General features: G+C 37.4%; 1 protein-coding gene across 6 annotated transcripts in view; it reads right to left on the bottom strand.

Moving 5' to 3' along the window:
- The window catches only part of ROCK2 (Rho associated coiled-coil containing protein kinase 2), a 139,522-nt gene that overhangs the window by 62,578 nt on the left and 61,290 nt on the right, over positions 1 to 15,654 (bottom strand). For all 6 annotated transcript variants that reach the window (XM_045447707.1, XM_045447706.1, XM_045447709.1 and 3 more), the window contains exon 4: positions 4,329 to 4,466. In XM_045447707.1, the coding sequence (XP_045303663.1) occupies positions 4,329 to 4,466 (138 nt within the window). The remainder of the gene's footprint in view (positions 1 to 4,328; positions 4,467 to 15,654) is intronic.

Raw genomic sequence — 15,654 nt, 5'->3', positions numbered from 1 at the left:
GTAAAAATAATTTTTTTAATAAAATCAAATATAAAAATGTAAAAGTATAAAGGAATATTTTTATAAATTAAGGATGGGGAAGGTATTCCCCAGCAAAAATCAAAATACAGAATGCATAGATGTGACTACATTTATGTTTAAAGATTCAATAAGCAACAGACAAGTTAATAGTCCAAGAGAATATATTTCCAACATATATAACAAAAAATCATTATACAGGGTCCATTACCATTCTAATAAATCACTTTTATTTTTTTTTAATGGTTTTTTAATTTTATTTTTGAGAGAGACAGAGACAGAGTATGAGTGGGGGAAGGGCAGAGAGAGAGAAGAAGACAGAATCCGAAGCAGGCTCCAGGCTCCAAGCTGTCAGCACAGAGCTTGACACGGGGCTCGAACCCATGAACCACGAGATCATGACCTGAGACAAAGTCAGGTGCTTAACACATAACCAACTGAGCCACCCAGGCACCCCATAAATCGATTTTAAAACAGCGAAATGACACAGAGAAAAATGGGATAAGCAATAAAGGAATACAAATTACTAACAAGCATATGGAATATCTTGAACCTCATAATTAACCAAGGAAATGCAGCTTAACACAATTAACATCTTTTTTTCTTGAGGATATGACTAATACAAATTTTAAATAACTACAATTTCCAGTATTGGCTAAAACGCAGTGAAATAAAAATGTTAAACAATTAGAGTAATATAAACTCATACAAACCTTTTTTTACACGGTAATTTGGCACCATCTATCAAAGTGTCAAATGTGCACACCATATGCCAGGGATCTAGTCTAAAGAAATATTCATCCATGTATTAAAAGATGGAGGTGTAAGCATGATTAATTCCACATCAAGGACAGAAAATGTACAAGATTGGTCTGGAACTTCCCACAATATCAGATAGCAAGCTATCAAAGACAGCTAAGTTTACAGCAAAAGGACTCAGGAACTGGGGTGTCTGGGTGGCTCAGTCGGTTGCACGTCTAACTTGAGCTCAGGTCATGATTTTGCGGTTCTTCAGTTTGAGCCCCACATTGCGGTCTATGCTGGACAGCTCAGAGGCTGGAGCCTGCTTTGGATTCTTTGTCTCCCTCTCTCTCTCTGCCCTTCCCAACTTGTGCTCTATCTCTGTATCTCTCTCAAAAATAAACACTAAAAAAAAAAAAATTTTTTTTAATAAAGAAAAGAAAGGAAAGGAAAAAAGAGGGGAGGGGAGGGGAGGGGAGGGGAGGGGGGGAAGGGGAAGGGATGGAAAGGGATGGAAAGAGATGGAAAGGGACGGAAAGGGATGGAAAGGGATGGAAAAGGACTCAGGAACCAACCTGAACAGGATATCATTTGCCAAAGGTGTCAAACTTTGAGCATCAATAAGATATTCAAAGGACTGAAACATCAAACAGGTTTTAAGACTGAGTTCAAACTGATACATCACCCCCAAAATTGTTCACCTTTAGAGAATAAAAGTAAACTAATCCTTTATTTTGAAAACTGGTAAATATAAGGAAAAAAATAAAGGATTTATCCTGTCATTCCTGTCCTTCTCTACCCAGAAATTATACTACTAGGTAACCAAATAGTAAATGGGGGAATATTTTTCTTTATAGAATTATTCCAGTCAATATAGTAAAAAAAGAACGACTCGGAGGGTAAAAAAAAAAAGGCATGACTGAATTGGAGCATCACCATTCTGAAATCCTTAATAAATTAACGGACCTAGGCATTAAGCACAAGTAGCTGGTAAAATAACAGAGAGAAACCAGACATTAGCCTAGCAGAAAAAAAAACACTGCCCATGAAGTTGCCCTGCCACCCTCTCCAAAATCATACCTGATTCTGACCCTCTATACCCAATTACCAACTTACAAAGTTAAGCTACACAAAGACAAAAGCAGCAAAATCCAGGCTTCTTCCACAAATAAACTGATGAGACAAAAGAAGAGGAGGGAAACCCTGGATTGAGAAACTTTAAAAGAGATACCTAAACTTAAATTTAAAAAAGCTAAAAGTAAACTGAAGTACTTAAGGGTACACACCTACTCAGCTGTATAAAACTATAAAGAAAAATAAGGAAGTGTTCACCAGAAACATATGGACATTAGAAAAACAGGCAAAGAACACACTAAACTGTATATAAAAGATGGCATTAAAAAGTCTTCTATATCAGCAAAGGAGTAAGTGTTTTAAAATATGCCAATATTCCTCTATTAAATTCAAATCACACTAAGAATATATATTAAGAAATAGAGATGGGCCAAAAATATATGGTGTATCATAACTTATATAAGAAAAATTCTTAAAGCCCTTACCAACAAGAGTATAGTAACAAAGTATGGGGACCTTCATACAATTAAATATTGAATAGTCATGAAAAAATAAGCACTGAGACGTGGGAAATAATCTGCTAAAACTGATTACAGTATATGCTATGACCCATTCATTTTACTGCAAGGTAGGTTCCTAACAGAAATGTGTGAACATATGTACCAAAATCCACATGAAAGAGTTCATAACAGCACTATTCACAACAGACAAAAAGTAAAAACAACCAAAGTGTCCATTAACTGATGAGTGAATAAAATGTGGGATATCCACACAATTGATGATTATTCAGCCATAAAAAGAAATGGAGGGCTGACACATGCTATTCATGAATGAACATTAAAAACATTATGCTAAGTGAAAGAAGACATCACAAAAGACCACATACTGTATAATCTCATTTATACGAAACACCCAAAATAGGCAAATCACAGACCTAGAAAGCAGATTAGTGGTTGCCAGGAGTTAAGAGTCAGGGTGGGTTGGGGAAAAACTGCCAATTGTTTCAGGGTTTCTTTCTGAGATACAAAAATGTTCTATAAATGTACTGAAACTCTGTAAATATATTGAAAATCACTGAATAATAAAATTAAATCAATAAACAGAAATAAGTCAGTCATTTTTACAAGGTTTCACACAAAATCACACATTTCAAACATATAATGGTGCACGGAATATCCTTTATCATAGAGATAAACAAATGAAAGCCAGACTTATGTTACTTTTTCAATTGTACCATGTTTCACTACTGACTGGCATCCACAGACCCATTAACTCTTTATCTCAATGAACATTTTATAAGGGTCCACTTAGCAACATTAAAGATCAGAACTAGAAACAGCAATGATTCTGTTACTATGAAAGCAATTTAAAGCTAACAGTGGAATAATTTATTATCATCATTCCTTAAGTAAATTATTATGATATACGATTTGCTACAAAAATTTTAGTTTTAGGTACACATATAAGAATTTCTAGGGGCGCCTGGGTGGCGCAGTCGGTTGAGCGTCCGACTTTAGCCAGGTCACGATCTCGCGGTCCGTGAGTTCGAGCCCCGCGTCGGGCTCTGGGCTGATGGCTCAGAGCCTGGAGCCTGTTTCCGATTCTGTGTCTCCCTCTCTCTCTGCCCCTGCCCCGTTCATGCTCTGTCTCTCTCTGTCCCAAAAATAAATAAACGTTGAAAAAAAAAAAAATTAAAAAAAAAAAAATTTCTATTCACTAGCTACAATAACAGAAATTAAGTGGAGAGAAAGCACTGAAGCTCAACACCGTTAAAAAAGCAATAGTAATGAGCTTTTAAATTACATCGTCATTCACGTGGCAAAATTTTTTACCCGCAAATTGCCTTCCACAAGCAAGGTATCAAACTCCCAAATCATTTAGTAAGCATTCTGAACATGCATTCGTACATACCTAATCTTACTCGTGATACTCATTCCAAATGGTTGCAGAATTAGATATTAATATAAAAACATCTTTAGAGAAGCAAAGCTAATAAGGGATAAAATTGAAAAGGAGGCAAAACACAATTATAAATTCCTCACTTCACAAACAAGAGGCTGACTCAGGAAGCACAATGCTGTCGTACACAGTAGGTAATATATAAAGGACTTGGAGGATTTTCAAGATTTTTATTGTAGGAAGTTTTGGGTTTTTTTTGAGACAGGCTGGTTCTTGTTCCTATTATGTAAATCGTGAGAAAGTGTAGGCAGGGAATAACGGCACACTGGTAACCGATCTAATTCTTCATAAAGGAATTTCTAAAAAGTTGCAAATAATACTTGATTTCACACACCAATTTAAGAATTACATGTCATGTCTATATGACATACTATTTAGGAACATTAAACAAGCATATCGAATCAGATCTTATTAAAAATGACAGCACTGTTACTATAGGAGTGAGATACAGGACTTTCAACATACAAAATCACATCTCATGGATAATAAGCACTTACAAAAAAAGGAAATAAACTTAGAAAAGTTTGTAGGCTTACCTGAACCACCCAGGGACTGTTGGCAAAGGCCATAATATCTCTCTCTTCCCAGAAAAAAGCAGAATCTGATCTTTTTATCATTTCAAACTTACTAAGAAGCTTCATAGCATAAACCTTCTGTGATGCCTTATGACGAACCTATAGATTTTTTAAAAACACAAAAATAATTTTATGAGAGAAAGGTGAACAGATCATACTATTATTCTATTATTAAAGACTTTCAAAGAAAAAAATGGGGAATAATTCAGATAAAATGAGTATAATTCACCAGAAAGGCATAAAAATTCTAAATATGTATGCATCTAATAAATAAGCTTTAAAATTCAGGAACCAAAAACTGACAGAACTAAAGAAAGAAACAGACAAATCCATAACTGAAGTTGGAAATTTTAACATCCCCTCTCAATATCTGATATAATAAGTAAACAAAATATCACTATGGATATAAAGAAATTCACCCCAGAATGAACACTGCTTAATCAAAAGTCACGATTACAAAGGTTTTTGTATTAAGTTACATCACTTCTCATTTTAAAATATTTTAAAATTTGAAGAATCTTGACATATTTTAATTTTACATAAAAAGAATCCTATATGCAAAGGGTCAAATTTACGATGAGGGCCACACATTATATCTATCTTCTATATTAAATTACTAAACTGGAAACACAATTCCTTCTTTTTGAGAGTGTTAGGACATTTATAGAATGCTGAAAATAAACACATGTGAAAGCAATATGAAAACATGGACGGTGGGCAGGGGATTAGGGCACAAAGGATCCTCGTCTGAAAACCAGAAATCCCTTCCACAGCAGACAGACCAGATTTTTAATTGATTTGTATCAGATTAGCAAACTATCTCAAAGCAAATTCCAACAACGCTGTTAAATGTTGCTTTAAAAAAAAAAAAATGTTTACAATATTATTAGAGGAGCGTGGGCAACCTGGGTGGCTTAATCGGTTAAGCGTCCAACTCTTGATGTGGGCTCAGGTCATGATCCCGCATTTGGTGGGATCGAGCCCCACATGTTGGGCTCTGAGCTGACAGTGTGGAGCCTGCTTGGGATTCTCTCTCTCCCTCTCTCTCTCTGACCCTCCCACACTCGCTGTCTCTCAAAAATAGGCAAATTAACATTTAAAAAATAAAATAAAAGATTATTAGAAAGAGATTGCTAAGGTACTCCTTCTATATTTATGTCACTCTTCAAATCTTCATTTATTCTAAGAACAAATCAGATTTTGAATGCTTCCTAACTTCATTAGAAAAAGTAATCCATTAAACATTAAGGGTCACGCAATCACTTTATACCGTGACATTACTTATGCTGGACTCGTACCGTGACAAGAGTTTTAAAAATTTTGTAAAGCAAAGCTATGACCAGAAACTAAAACCTCTTTGTCAGCTGATAGAAAATAGTTAAATATTTTTAATGTTTTATACTGAACCAAAACAAACTAGGAACAAAAAGACCATTCAAATACACAAAAATTTATACAACATAGGTATAATTCTCTGAAGATGAGAAACAGACTTATTCACTTTACTTTTGCCGATTCTTTATGCAAAGCTATTCCCTCTCTGTGCTTCCACAGCACTTACAACAATCTAGTTACGTGTCTGCTACATAAACTCCTTTAGTCAGAGTATAAACTTTCATTTGCGGGGCTGCCTGGTGGTTGGCAAAATGCTGAATATGCAATTCAGGAAACTCAACAAAATTATGTCTATTTCTATATGAAAGCTTTACATTTTTAAAAAAATTTTAAGTGTTTGTTTATTTTTGAGAGGGACAGAGAGAGAGAGACAGGGCACGAGTGGGGGAGGGGAAGAGAAAGAGGGAAACTGAGAATCCGAAGCATGCTCCAGGCTCTGAGCTGTCAGCAGAGCCCGGTGCGGGGCTCGAACTCACAAACCGCGAGATCACGACCTGAGCCGAAGTCGGCTGCTTAACCAACTGAGCCACCCAGGCTATCCCTGAAAGCTATAAAATTTTTAATAAATAAAAACTATTTTGCCTAGATGCTCTAGTTAATGAGGCCTGAATTTCATTTAAATTACTATGATAGGACACTTAACTGGCTCGTAACACAAGAGTCAGGAACCACCAGCTTGCAGCCTTTGACTTGATCTATAGAACAAACATTAAGAGGCAATAGTTGTATCCATGCCAAACAGCTATCTCATACTTTGAAAATTCATTAGCACTAGTATGACAGCGAACTACAATAAAGCGCTGTTACTTTAGGAAAGCTGGTTTCCACTGATCTTCCTTCTGAGGATGTCTCTTTCTGAAAGATTCTATTATAATCTCCCTCAGCATCTCTGTACACTCCCCTTTGTTCCTTCTCTATTCAATATGGATGGATAAACAGTCAGATATAGTAGCCATTCATTACCACACTGTACAGAGTACTGCTTACAAGCAAGGATTTAGATGTCAACAAACCTTTGCAAAAATCCTAACTATTTGTGAACTATGTGGCCAACTTACTTAACCCCTCTAAGTTTCAATGACTTCATCTACGTAAGAATCTCACGGAACTGTTGCAAAGACAAAATGAGATTATGAATAGAAATACTTATTAGCACATAGAATATACTCTATAAAAATGGTATAAAAATGTTAGCTAACACTACCATGTTCTCTCTATTATGAACCTTTTCCTGACAGACAAAAAGTTGCTCTTATTCCAATGTTTCTATTTGTTAGAGAAATGACGTTTATATTCCTCATTTTCAATTTCAAAAGTACACCAGTACAAAAGCACTATCTAAATGATTCTGGCTCTCATGCACTTTCTCCCCCTTTCTCTCTCTCTATATAATAGAAAACACACTAAAAACAGGTGAAAGAGTGAACACCGGTTTTATCTCAACTGATGGAATTCTAGGTGACTTCTATACCCTTATATTTGCTTATTTGTATCTTCTACAGCAAATATGTACTTCTTTTTTTTTTTTTTTTTAATTTTTTTTTTTCAACGTTTATTTATTTTTGGGACAGAGAGAGACAGAGCATGAACGGGGGAGGGGCAGAGAGAGAGGGAGACACAGAATCGGAAACAGGCTCCAGGCTCTGAGCCATCAGCCCAGAGCCCGACGCGGGGCTCGAACTCACGGACCGCGAGATCGTGACCCGGCTGAAGTCGGACGCTTAACCGACTGCGCCACCCAGGCGCCCCAGCAAATATGTACTTCTTAAAAAAAACTTTCAGGTAGATGAAACATTCCTAAATGTACTAGAGACAAGACATGTTTGGAAAATCCTGAAATGGACCTAGATCTCATGGAACATTTGCAGACAAAAACTTTCAAAAGTCATTCTGTTTTGTTGTTTTTAAAATTTTTTTTATGTTTATTCATTTTTGAGAGACAGAGCATAAGTGGGGGACAGGTAGAAAGAGAGAGGGAGACACAGAATCTGAAGCAGGCTCCAGGCTCCGAGCTGTCAGTACAGAGCCCAGCATGGGTCTCGGACCCACGAACCGTGAGATCATGACCTGAGCTGAAGTGAGACGCTTAACCAACTGAGCCACCCAGGTGCCCCTCAAAAGTCATTCTTAACAAAATGCCTCGTTTGAGGTTTTCAAATTGATTTTTTTTAATTTTTTTTTTTTTTTTTTTAGCGTTTATTTGTTATTGAGAGACAGAGAGAGACAGAACATGAGCAAGGGAGAGGTAGAGAGATAGGGAGACGCAGAATCTGAAGCAGCTCCAGACTCTGAGCTGTCGGCACAGAGCCTGGTGTGGGGCTCGAACTCACAAACCGCAAGATCATGACCTGAGCTGAAGTCGGTGGCTTAAATGACTGAGCCACTCAGGTGCCCCACAAATTGATTTTTAATATAAAAAAATTACAACTGGGGCTCCTGGGGGGCTCAGTCAGTTAAGTGTTCAACTCTTGATTTCGGCTAAGGTCATGATCTCGCAGTACATGGGTTCAAGCCCCACATCAGGTTCTGTACAGACAGTGCAAAGCTTGCCTGGGATTCTTTCTCCCTCAAAGTAAATAATAAACTTTAAAAATCTATGTATCAAAAATGACACTAGATTATTTTAATAAGACAATCCAGTTTGACAGACCTGGAGCAGTTAGTTTGTGTTGCTAAGGTTTCCACTAAAAATGCAAAAAGAGCGTCTTCATGCTTTTGTCTGGTCTGGTTGTGGTAGCCAAGACTGAATGAGGGAATACAGGAATCACAAAAACAAGGAGGGAAGGAGATAATTCTTGCCAACTCAGAAATAACCTTGTAACCAGCAAATTCACTCCAAAAAAGGAAGTAAAAATTTGAGTTAACGTGACAAGTGTTAGAAAATCATTTCCCTTATACTCTTTCCTTCTGGTTGATTCTACTTTAAAAGCTTAGTTTAAACCAATTAAATTAAAAGCAAGCCAGTGGGAAGGGAAAAAAAGAAGATCCTCATCTCACATCTGCCTTGAGTCCCGTCACTGATCATCTGTATCCCTGAAGCACACTGGATCCCAGGAAGCCTCTCAGCCCAGGGATCATGAAAGATCACAATTAATTCACTTCAATAAACACTTTCTATGTTTCAGGTTCTATGTTGTACAGGATATAAAAAGACAAGAAAAATCCAATCACAAATATGATCTGGCTGCACACACATATTGCTTACCAATGTCTACAGCCGAACTGACAAATGGCCACATGGTGAGGGCTCTCCCTTTTTCCTTGCTGTTCTACACATATTCTTCCTAAACTGTGTACTTGACTAAACATAATCTCTCCAGATTATAGGCAAACTATTTTCATATAAGTGGCTATGAGCCCCAGATGGGAATGCCAAAAGTATCTGAAAGATACGATACCTACTCTCAAAACAACATCTAAAAGGATTCAAAGAAACAAACATATAAACTACAGTACAAGGCATAATATGGTAAATCACATAAATTTATGGAATTAAAAGATGCATAGGAAATATCACACTCAGATAAAGAGTAGGAAGAAGAAGAACAGGAAAAAGTTTTCTTTCAAAATGAACACAGAGCAAGTGAAACATGATTGAAGAAAGAGACAAGAAAATAAGGAGCATGCTCTGAAATGAGTAGCATGCCCAGGATGAATAGCATAATGGAAAATAAGATTTCAAAAACAAAATTTGTGACATCTTAAAAAAGGGCCAAGAAGGCCAGGATGAAGACTTCATGCTTCATTTAGTAGTTAAGGGAGCCACGAAACGCAAATGAGAGATACAATAAATACATTTTAAAAAGATCAAATTGACAGCAGTTTATATTAGGCAAATCAGATCTGTATTTCCCACCTTTTATGTATGTCAAAAAGAAAACAGAAAACATGTTAGAAAAGCCCCTGATTCTACTATACCCATGCCCAAAATGGGGGTTAAGATAGGAGTGATACATGAAAATACAAGAATATGAAGAATGGGAAAAAAAAAACAGTCAAATAGTAATGTGGGTCCAGCTGAGCCTGAACAGCATGAATCACAGATTTAATAAGCACGGTCTTGATAGTTTCTCCATCAGCACTTGCCAATCCAAAAATCAACCGTACGATGGAGAAACATTATTACAGCAGTGGAAAACCAAAGAAAATACTAAGGAGATACTCATACCTGACTAGAAATCAAAGGGTGTCTTGGATGACAGTGATGACAGTGAACCAAAAAAACTAGGCTGGAGAAACGTTATGAGTAGGATTCACTAACAAGTTAAATTTCTTAAAATGAAGAAAAGAGAAATCAACGACTTCCAATTTTTGGCTTGAGCAATTGGATTAATAGTGGAGTCATTAATTAAGATGGGTTACAACTTTGTGGAAAAGTTAGAGAGGGAATCAAGCATTCTAATTTTACATGTTTCAGATGTGACACATCTTTTTTTATTTTTATTTTTTAATGTTTATTCACTTTTGAGAGACAGAGACAGAGCAAGAGGGGGTGGGGCAGAGAAGAGGGAGACACAGAATCCGAAACAGGCTCCAGGCTCCAAGCTGTCATCACAGAGCCCAACGCAGGGCTCGAGCCCACGAACCACTGAGATCATGACCTGAGCCGAAGTCGGGTGCCAACCGACTGAGCCACCCAGGCGCCCCTTACATGTGACACGTCTTAATGGAGATATCAAATAAGCCACCACGGATAGGAGTGGAGAGCAAACAAGAAAATTCTGAATAGCAGCTATGAATCTGAGCCTTGACATCATATGGACTATATTTAAAGTCACAGGAATAGGATGAACACACCTCAGGAGACAATGTAGATCAAAGAAACAAGAGCCTGGTCTTTGGAACTACGATATTTACAAGTCAGGTGGAGAATGAACCATTAAGGAAACTTCGGAAGAGCCAGGAACACCGGAAGCAGTGGTATTTCAAGAAAGGAGAGCAGAATACTAGTGAGAGATTATGTAAGAGAAAGCACCGTGCAACCAATAAGGTTACACAAAGTCTCTATTTCTGGCACAGAAAAATGATTATGACCATCCAACAAAGAAAACAGACTCTGGAGTCCTCTACCTAGGTTCGAGTCTCAGTTCAACCACTTAGTAGTTATGTGAACTTCAGCAGGTTATTCATCCTGTCTGAATTTCCCTCTCTGCCAAATGGGCATGATAGTAATAACATCTATCTGAAGGAGTGTTGTGAAGGAAGACTGGTTACTATACAGAAGTTGCTTAGAAGCCTGCCTGGAATGTAACTGCTATAAACGTGTGTGTTATTATTTAATATTACATTAAAAAACCACAAACTACAAAACCATGTATATGATTCCTTAATACACATATAAGACACTCATACATTACACAAATCTTTAGAAGAAACAGAAGTGAGAAAGCCATACATCAAAATAATAAAAGTAGTTATCTCTCAGTAGTGGGACAATCAGTGATTTTAAAAAGCATAATGCTATCTCACTTCTACTAGAAACGTATTTGTCACATAAATAAAAGAATTTTTATTTTTAAGGAAGAATAATCGGCATTGATGCAATTTTTATAACTCAATAGGGAAAGGTTTTAACTTTTCTAGAATGAAAACAATTACAATAAAATATAAATACCCACTGAAAATAATTTGGTCCTAGTTTTGTATCAGTTCCCAAATGTTTCCAACTATCAAAGCACTAAAAGAATACCAACAGGCTAGTTACCTTTATGTTTGAAAATGAAATAAAGAGAAGACGTGATAAAAGGAGATTTTCACATTTTATCCTACCCAATTCTAAGCAATTTAGACCTTTGAGAGCAAGAATGCATTCATATATTAGTTGTGTAGTTTTAAATAAAACCACAGGAAAAATTTAATGAATACTTTTCTTAAGAAAAGTGAGCAGGGAACATCACAAAACCAACTAAACATGTGGCCCCAAACTCCAAAATAAGATAAAACTTCAAAAACAAAAATGCTAAGGGTGCCTGGGTCACTCAGTTGGTTGAACGGCCAAGTTCAGCTCAGGTCATGATGTCGCAATTCATGGGTTCGAGTGCCACATCAGGCGCTGGGCTGACACCTTGGGAGCCAGGAGCCTGGAGCCTGCTTGGGATTCCGTGTCTCCCTCTCTCTCTGTCCCTCCCCCACTCACACTCTCTCTCGCTCTCTCTCAAAAATAAACATAAAAGATTTTTTTTTTAATGCTAAACATATTTCCACTATTGAACAGGAAAACTTTTTATACATTTCCCCAATAAAGAATCATAAATAGGTAATTCCTAAGATACATGCATTACATTTAAGAAGGTTAACTTCGAACTCTCTTTTAGAAGCTAGGCCACTATTTCTTTTTGACACTACAATAGTGGCCAGCTCAAAATAAAAGCTCCATGAATGCAGGTGCCTTGTCTGAGTAGTTTACCTATACGATGTATTGCCAAAGCTTATAATGGTTACCTGACATTAAATAAACATTTACTAATCAATTAACAAAGGACTACTAAAGAACAATGTATATTCTATTACCAGAGATGAAGACTAAATAGGTACCTTAAGAAGACATTTGCCAGGCTAGAATTCATACCTTCCTTTTTCAGAGAAAAGTAGATTATGTCCTATGTAACTGTAAACAAAGAAATAAGCATGCATACCTGTTCAAAAAGGTAATTTCACTTGAAACGTTCATCCCAACACACATACACATGCTGCTATGGGATGAACTGTGTGCTGTCTCCTTCTGACCCCCCATATTTTGAAAGCCAACCTCTAGCACCTCAGCATGTGACTGTATTTGGAGACAGAGCCTATAGAGAGGCAAGTAAGTTAACAGACGCCATTAGGGTGGGTCCTAATCCAATCTGACTGGTGTCCTTCTAAGAACAGGCAATTAGGACACACAGTGACACAGGAGGCACAAGCAAGCACAGAGGAAAGACAATGTGAGGACACAACAAGGCAGCGCCATCCACACGCCAAGGAGAGAGGCCTCTGGAGAAACCAAACCTGCCAACACCCTGATGTTGAACTTGTAGCCTCCAGACGGTGAGAAAATTAAGTTTTGTTGGTTAAGTCACAGTAGGTGCTTTTTGTTAGGGTGGCTCTAGCAAACCAACACACATAAATACATATAAAATTTAGAGCAACACTTCGGATTATTCATTTACCATTAAAACATTTGGGGGCGCCTGGGCGGCTCAGTCGGTTAAGCATACGACTTCGGCTCAGGTCATGATCTCACGGTTCGTAAGTTTGAGCACTGAGTGGGGCTCTGCGCTGATAGGACGGAGCCTGCTTCGGGTTCTCGGTCTCCCTCCCTCCCTCCCTCCCCCCCCTCCCCCCCCACCCCCTCTCTCTCTGCCACGACCACTACCACCCCCACTAGCTCATGCATGCTCGCTCTTGCTCTCTCTCTCTCCCCCTCTCTCCAAAATAAAAATTAAAAAATATTTTAAAAGATTAAAACATTTACATTTATAAATCCTTAGAAACTGGCAAAAGTGACAACAGACAGTATTTACTTAATACCTACAATGTGCCAGATCCCTCCCTGGTAAGTACCACACATGTAGAGCTTAATTTAGTCCTCAAAAAATTTCTTGTATGTTCTATTATTACTGCTACTCCAAGATAAGGAAATTAAAGCTTTGATGACAGAAAATCTATACATGATAGAATAGAAACAAAAGTAGTTGACTCTATTCTTCCGAAGTATTGCTCTTAATCAACCTAATATACAGAATATTATTATTTTCCATAAAAATGAGATGTGATAAACAACCTAAACAGTAGAATCTAAAAATAGTGGTATCAGATAAGATCACCCATGTTACAGACTTTTCATGATATAAAAACATAAATATACATCACCTCTGTAGATGGGAGAAAAAAGACAATAACCAATTCTGCCCACCTAGAATTATAGAATTTTTCAATCTATAAATAAACGCTTTTTTCAGGTGAGGAAATTTAGGCTCCAATAAATTAAATGACTGAGCACCTCCTCTTTTTTTTTTTTTATTAAAGTTTATTTATTTTGAGAGAGTGTGTGTGAGCGAGGGAGGAGGGGGAGGAGGAAGAGAGAGAATCCCAAGCAGGTTCCACACTGTCAACTCAGAGCCCGATGCAGGGTTCGAACTCACGAACCATGAGATCACGACTTGAGCCAAACTCAAGAGTCAGATACTTAACCGACTGAGCCACCCAGGCACCCCTGTACTTTCTTGACTCATGGCATTCTTACATGCTATTCCCTCTGTATTTTGACTCCCACCCCAGTCCCTCTTCTTCATGTGCCTAACTTCTTTACATCTAACTCAAATGTCATTTTCTCACAGTGAGGTCTTTCCTAACAGCCCTACCTGAATTAAGCACATCCCTCCGTTATTCTCTCTCATAACATCCAGATCTTTTCCTTCATCGTATTTATAATTTGAAAATACTTCACTTATTTAAAGTAAAATTCCTTATCTCTTCCACAGAAGTACCACTTTTAGAAAGATTGAGGCTATGTTATCGCATCTTTAGAAGCTAGCAAAGCTCCTGAAGCAAAACAGATCCTGATTAAATACTTCATTGATGGAAGGATACATGAACCATTTCATGTGTGGCAATTAACTGCTAATATTTACTAAGCACTTACTATATTCTAAGAAACTGTTCCAAATTTAATTACATATATTTCTTCCACTAATGCTATGGGGTTTAAATGTTACTGTTATCTTCATTTAGCAGATAAGAAACTGAGGCAGAGAGTGATTAAGTAACGTGTCTGCACGGACAGCTAGTCAGCAAGTCAGAAGTCAAGTGTAAGCAGTCTGACTCTAGCTCTTCAATACTACAGTATAGTTGCTGTGGCACACTAAAGTTACCTTTGCAACGAGAATTTTCTTTGTAGAAACGGACTAGTGGGCCCTCTGTGGTAATATATTTTTAACCTGACCAAAAAAAGTATTCCATAAGACAAATCTGCACCTACTATTGTAAAACTTTCTTTGGATGACTAGAAAAACATAATCATAAAGATGTGCCAAATGTGGAATACTGCCTACACAGCTGTCAAACTAATTTATCTAACACATGCAAATCAACTTTAAAAGACGATGGAAGAAGCGCTTGGACTTTTCATTTTGAGTCTTATCCTTCTTTTCAAGACTCCCTGCCAAAGGTAACAGAACAAAGAGCTAACGCCAAAACAAACATGTTCCAAGTTCTTAGGTCAGGTCAGCAGATTAATGGAATGTTAAAGTGTTTCCCATTTTTAAAAACATGTGAATTCGTTTTATAGAAAATAAAATTTGGAATGGAAAGTTAACAACAAAAATAAAACCCTCTTCTTTTCCTTTCCTTTCTTGAACGTATTGAATTTGAATTATCAAACTAACCTAACACAGAACAATGACCACCCTGCCACAAAAACATGGCAAGCCAAAAACTGTCACATTTCCTTCAAAAACAGAATTCCAAATTCTATTCTCTCTTATCTACACTGAATCCTGATTATGAAGAAACAATGTATTTATTTCAAATGCTAGTATTATGAATTTATGTATCAAATAGGCAATAATTTTAATAGTGGCTAACAGGGAACACTATAACTAGGCTTATTTTTTTAAAATTTTATTTAGTGTGTATTTATTTTTGAGAGAGAGAAAGAGAGGGAGAGGGAGAGAGGGAGGGAGGGAAGGACAGAGGGAGGGAGGGAAGGAGAGAGGGAGGAAGAGAGAGAGAGAGAGAGAGAGGGAGGGAGGGAGGGAGAGAGAGAGAGAGGGAGGGAGGGAGGGAGGGAGGGAGAGAGAGAGAGAGAGAGAGGGAGAGAGAGATTGAGTATGAGCTGGGGAGGGGCAAAGAAAGAGGGAGACACAGAATCTGAAGCAGGCTCCAGGCTCTGAACTGTCAGCACAGAGCCTGA

The sequence above is a fragment of the Leopardus geoffroyi genome, chromosome A3 (genome assembly GCF_018350155.1).
Source record: "Leopardus geoffroyi isolate Oge1 chromosome A3, O.geoffroyi_Oge1_pat1.0, whole genome shotgun sequence".
In the NCBI taxonomy this organism is placed as follows: Eukaryota; Metazoa; Chordata; class Mammalia; order Carnivora; family Felidae; genus Leopardus; species Leopardus geoffroyi.
Note: the sequence above shows the minus strand (reverse complement) of the source record. Positions and strands in the feature narration are given on the sequence as shown.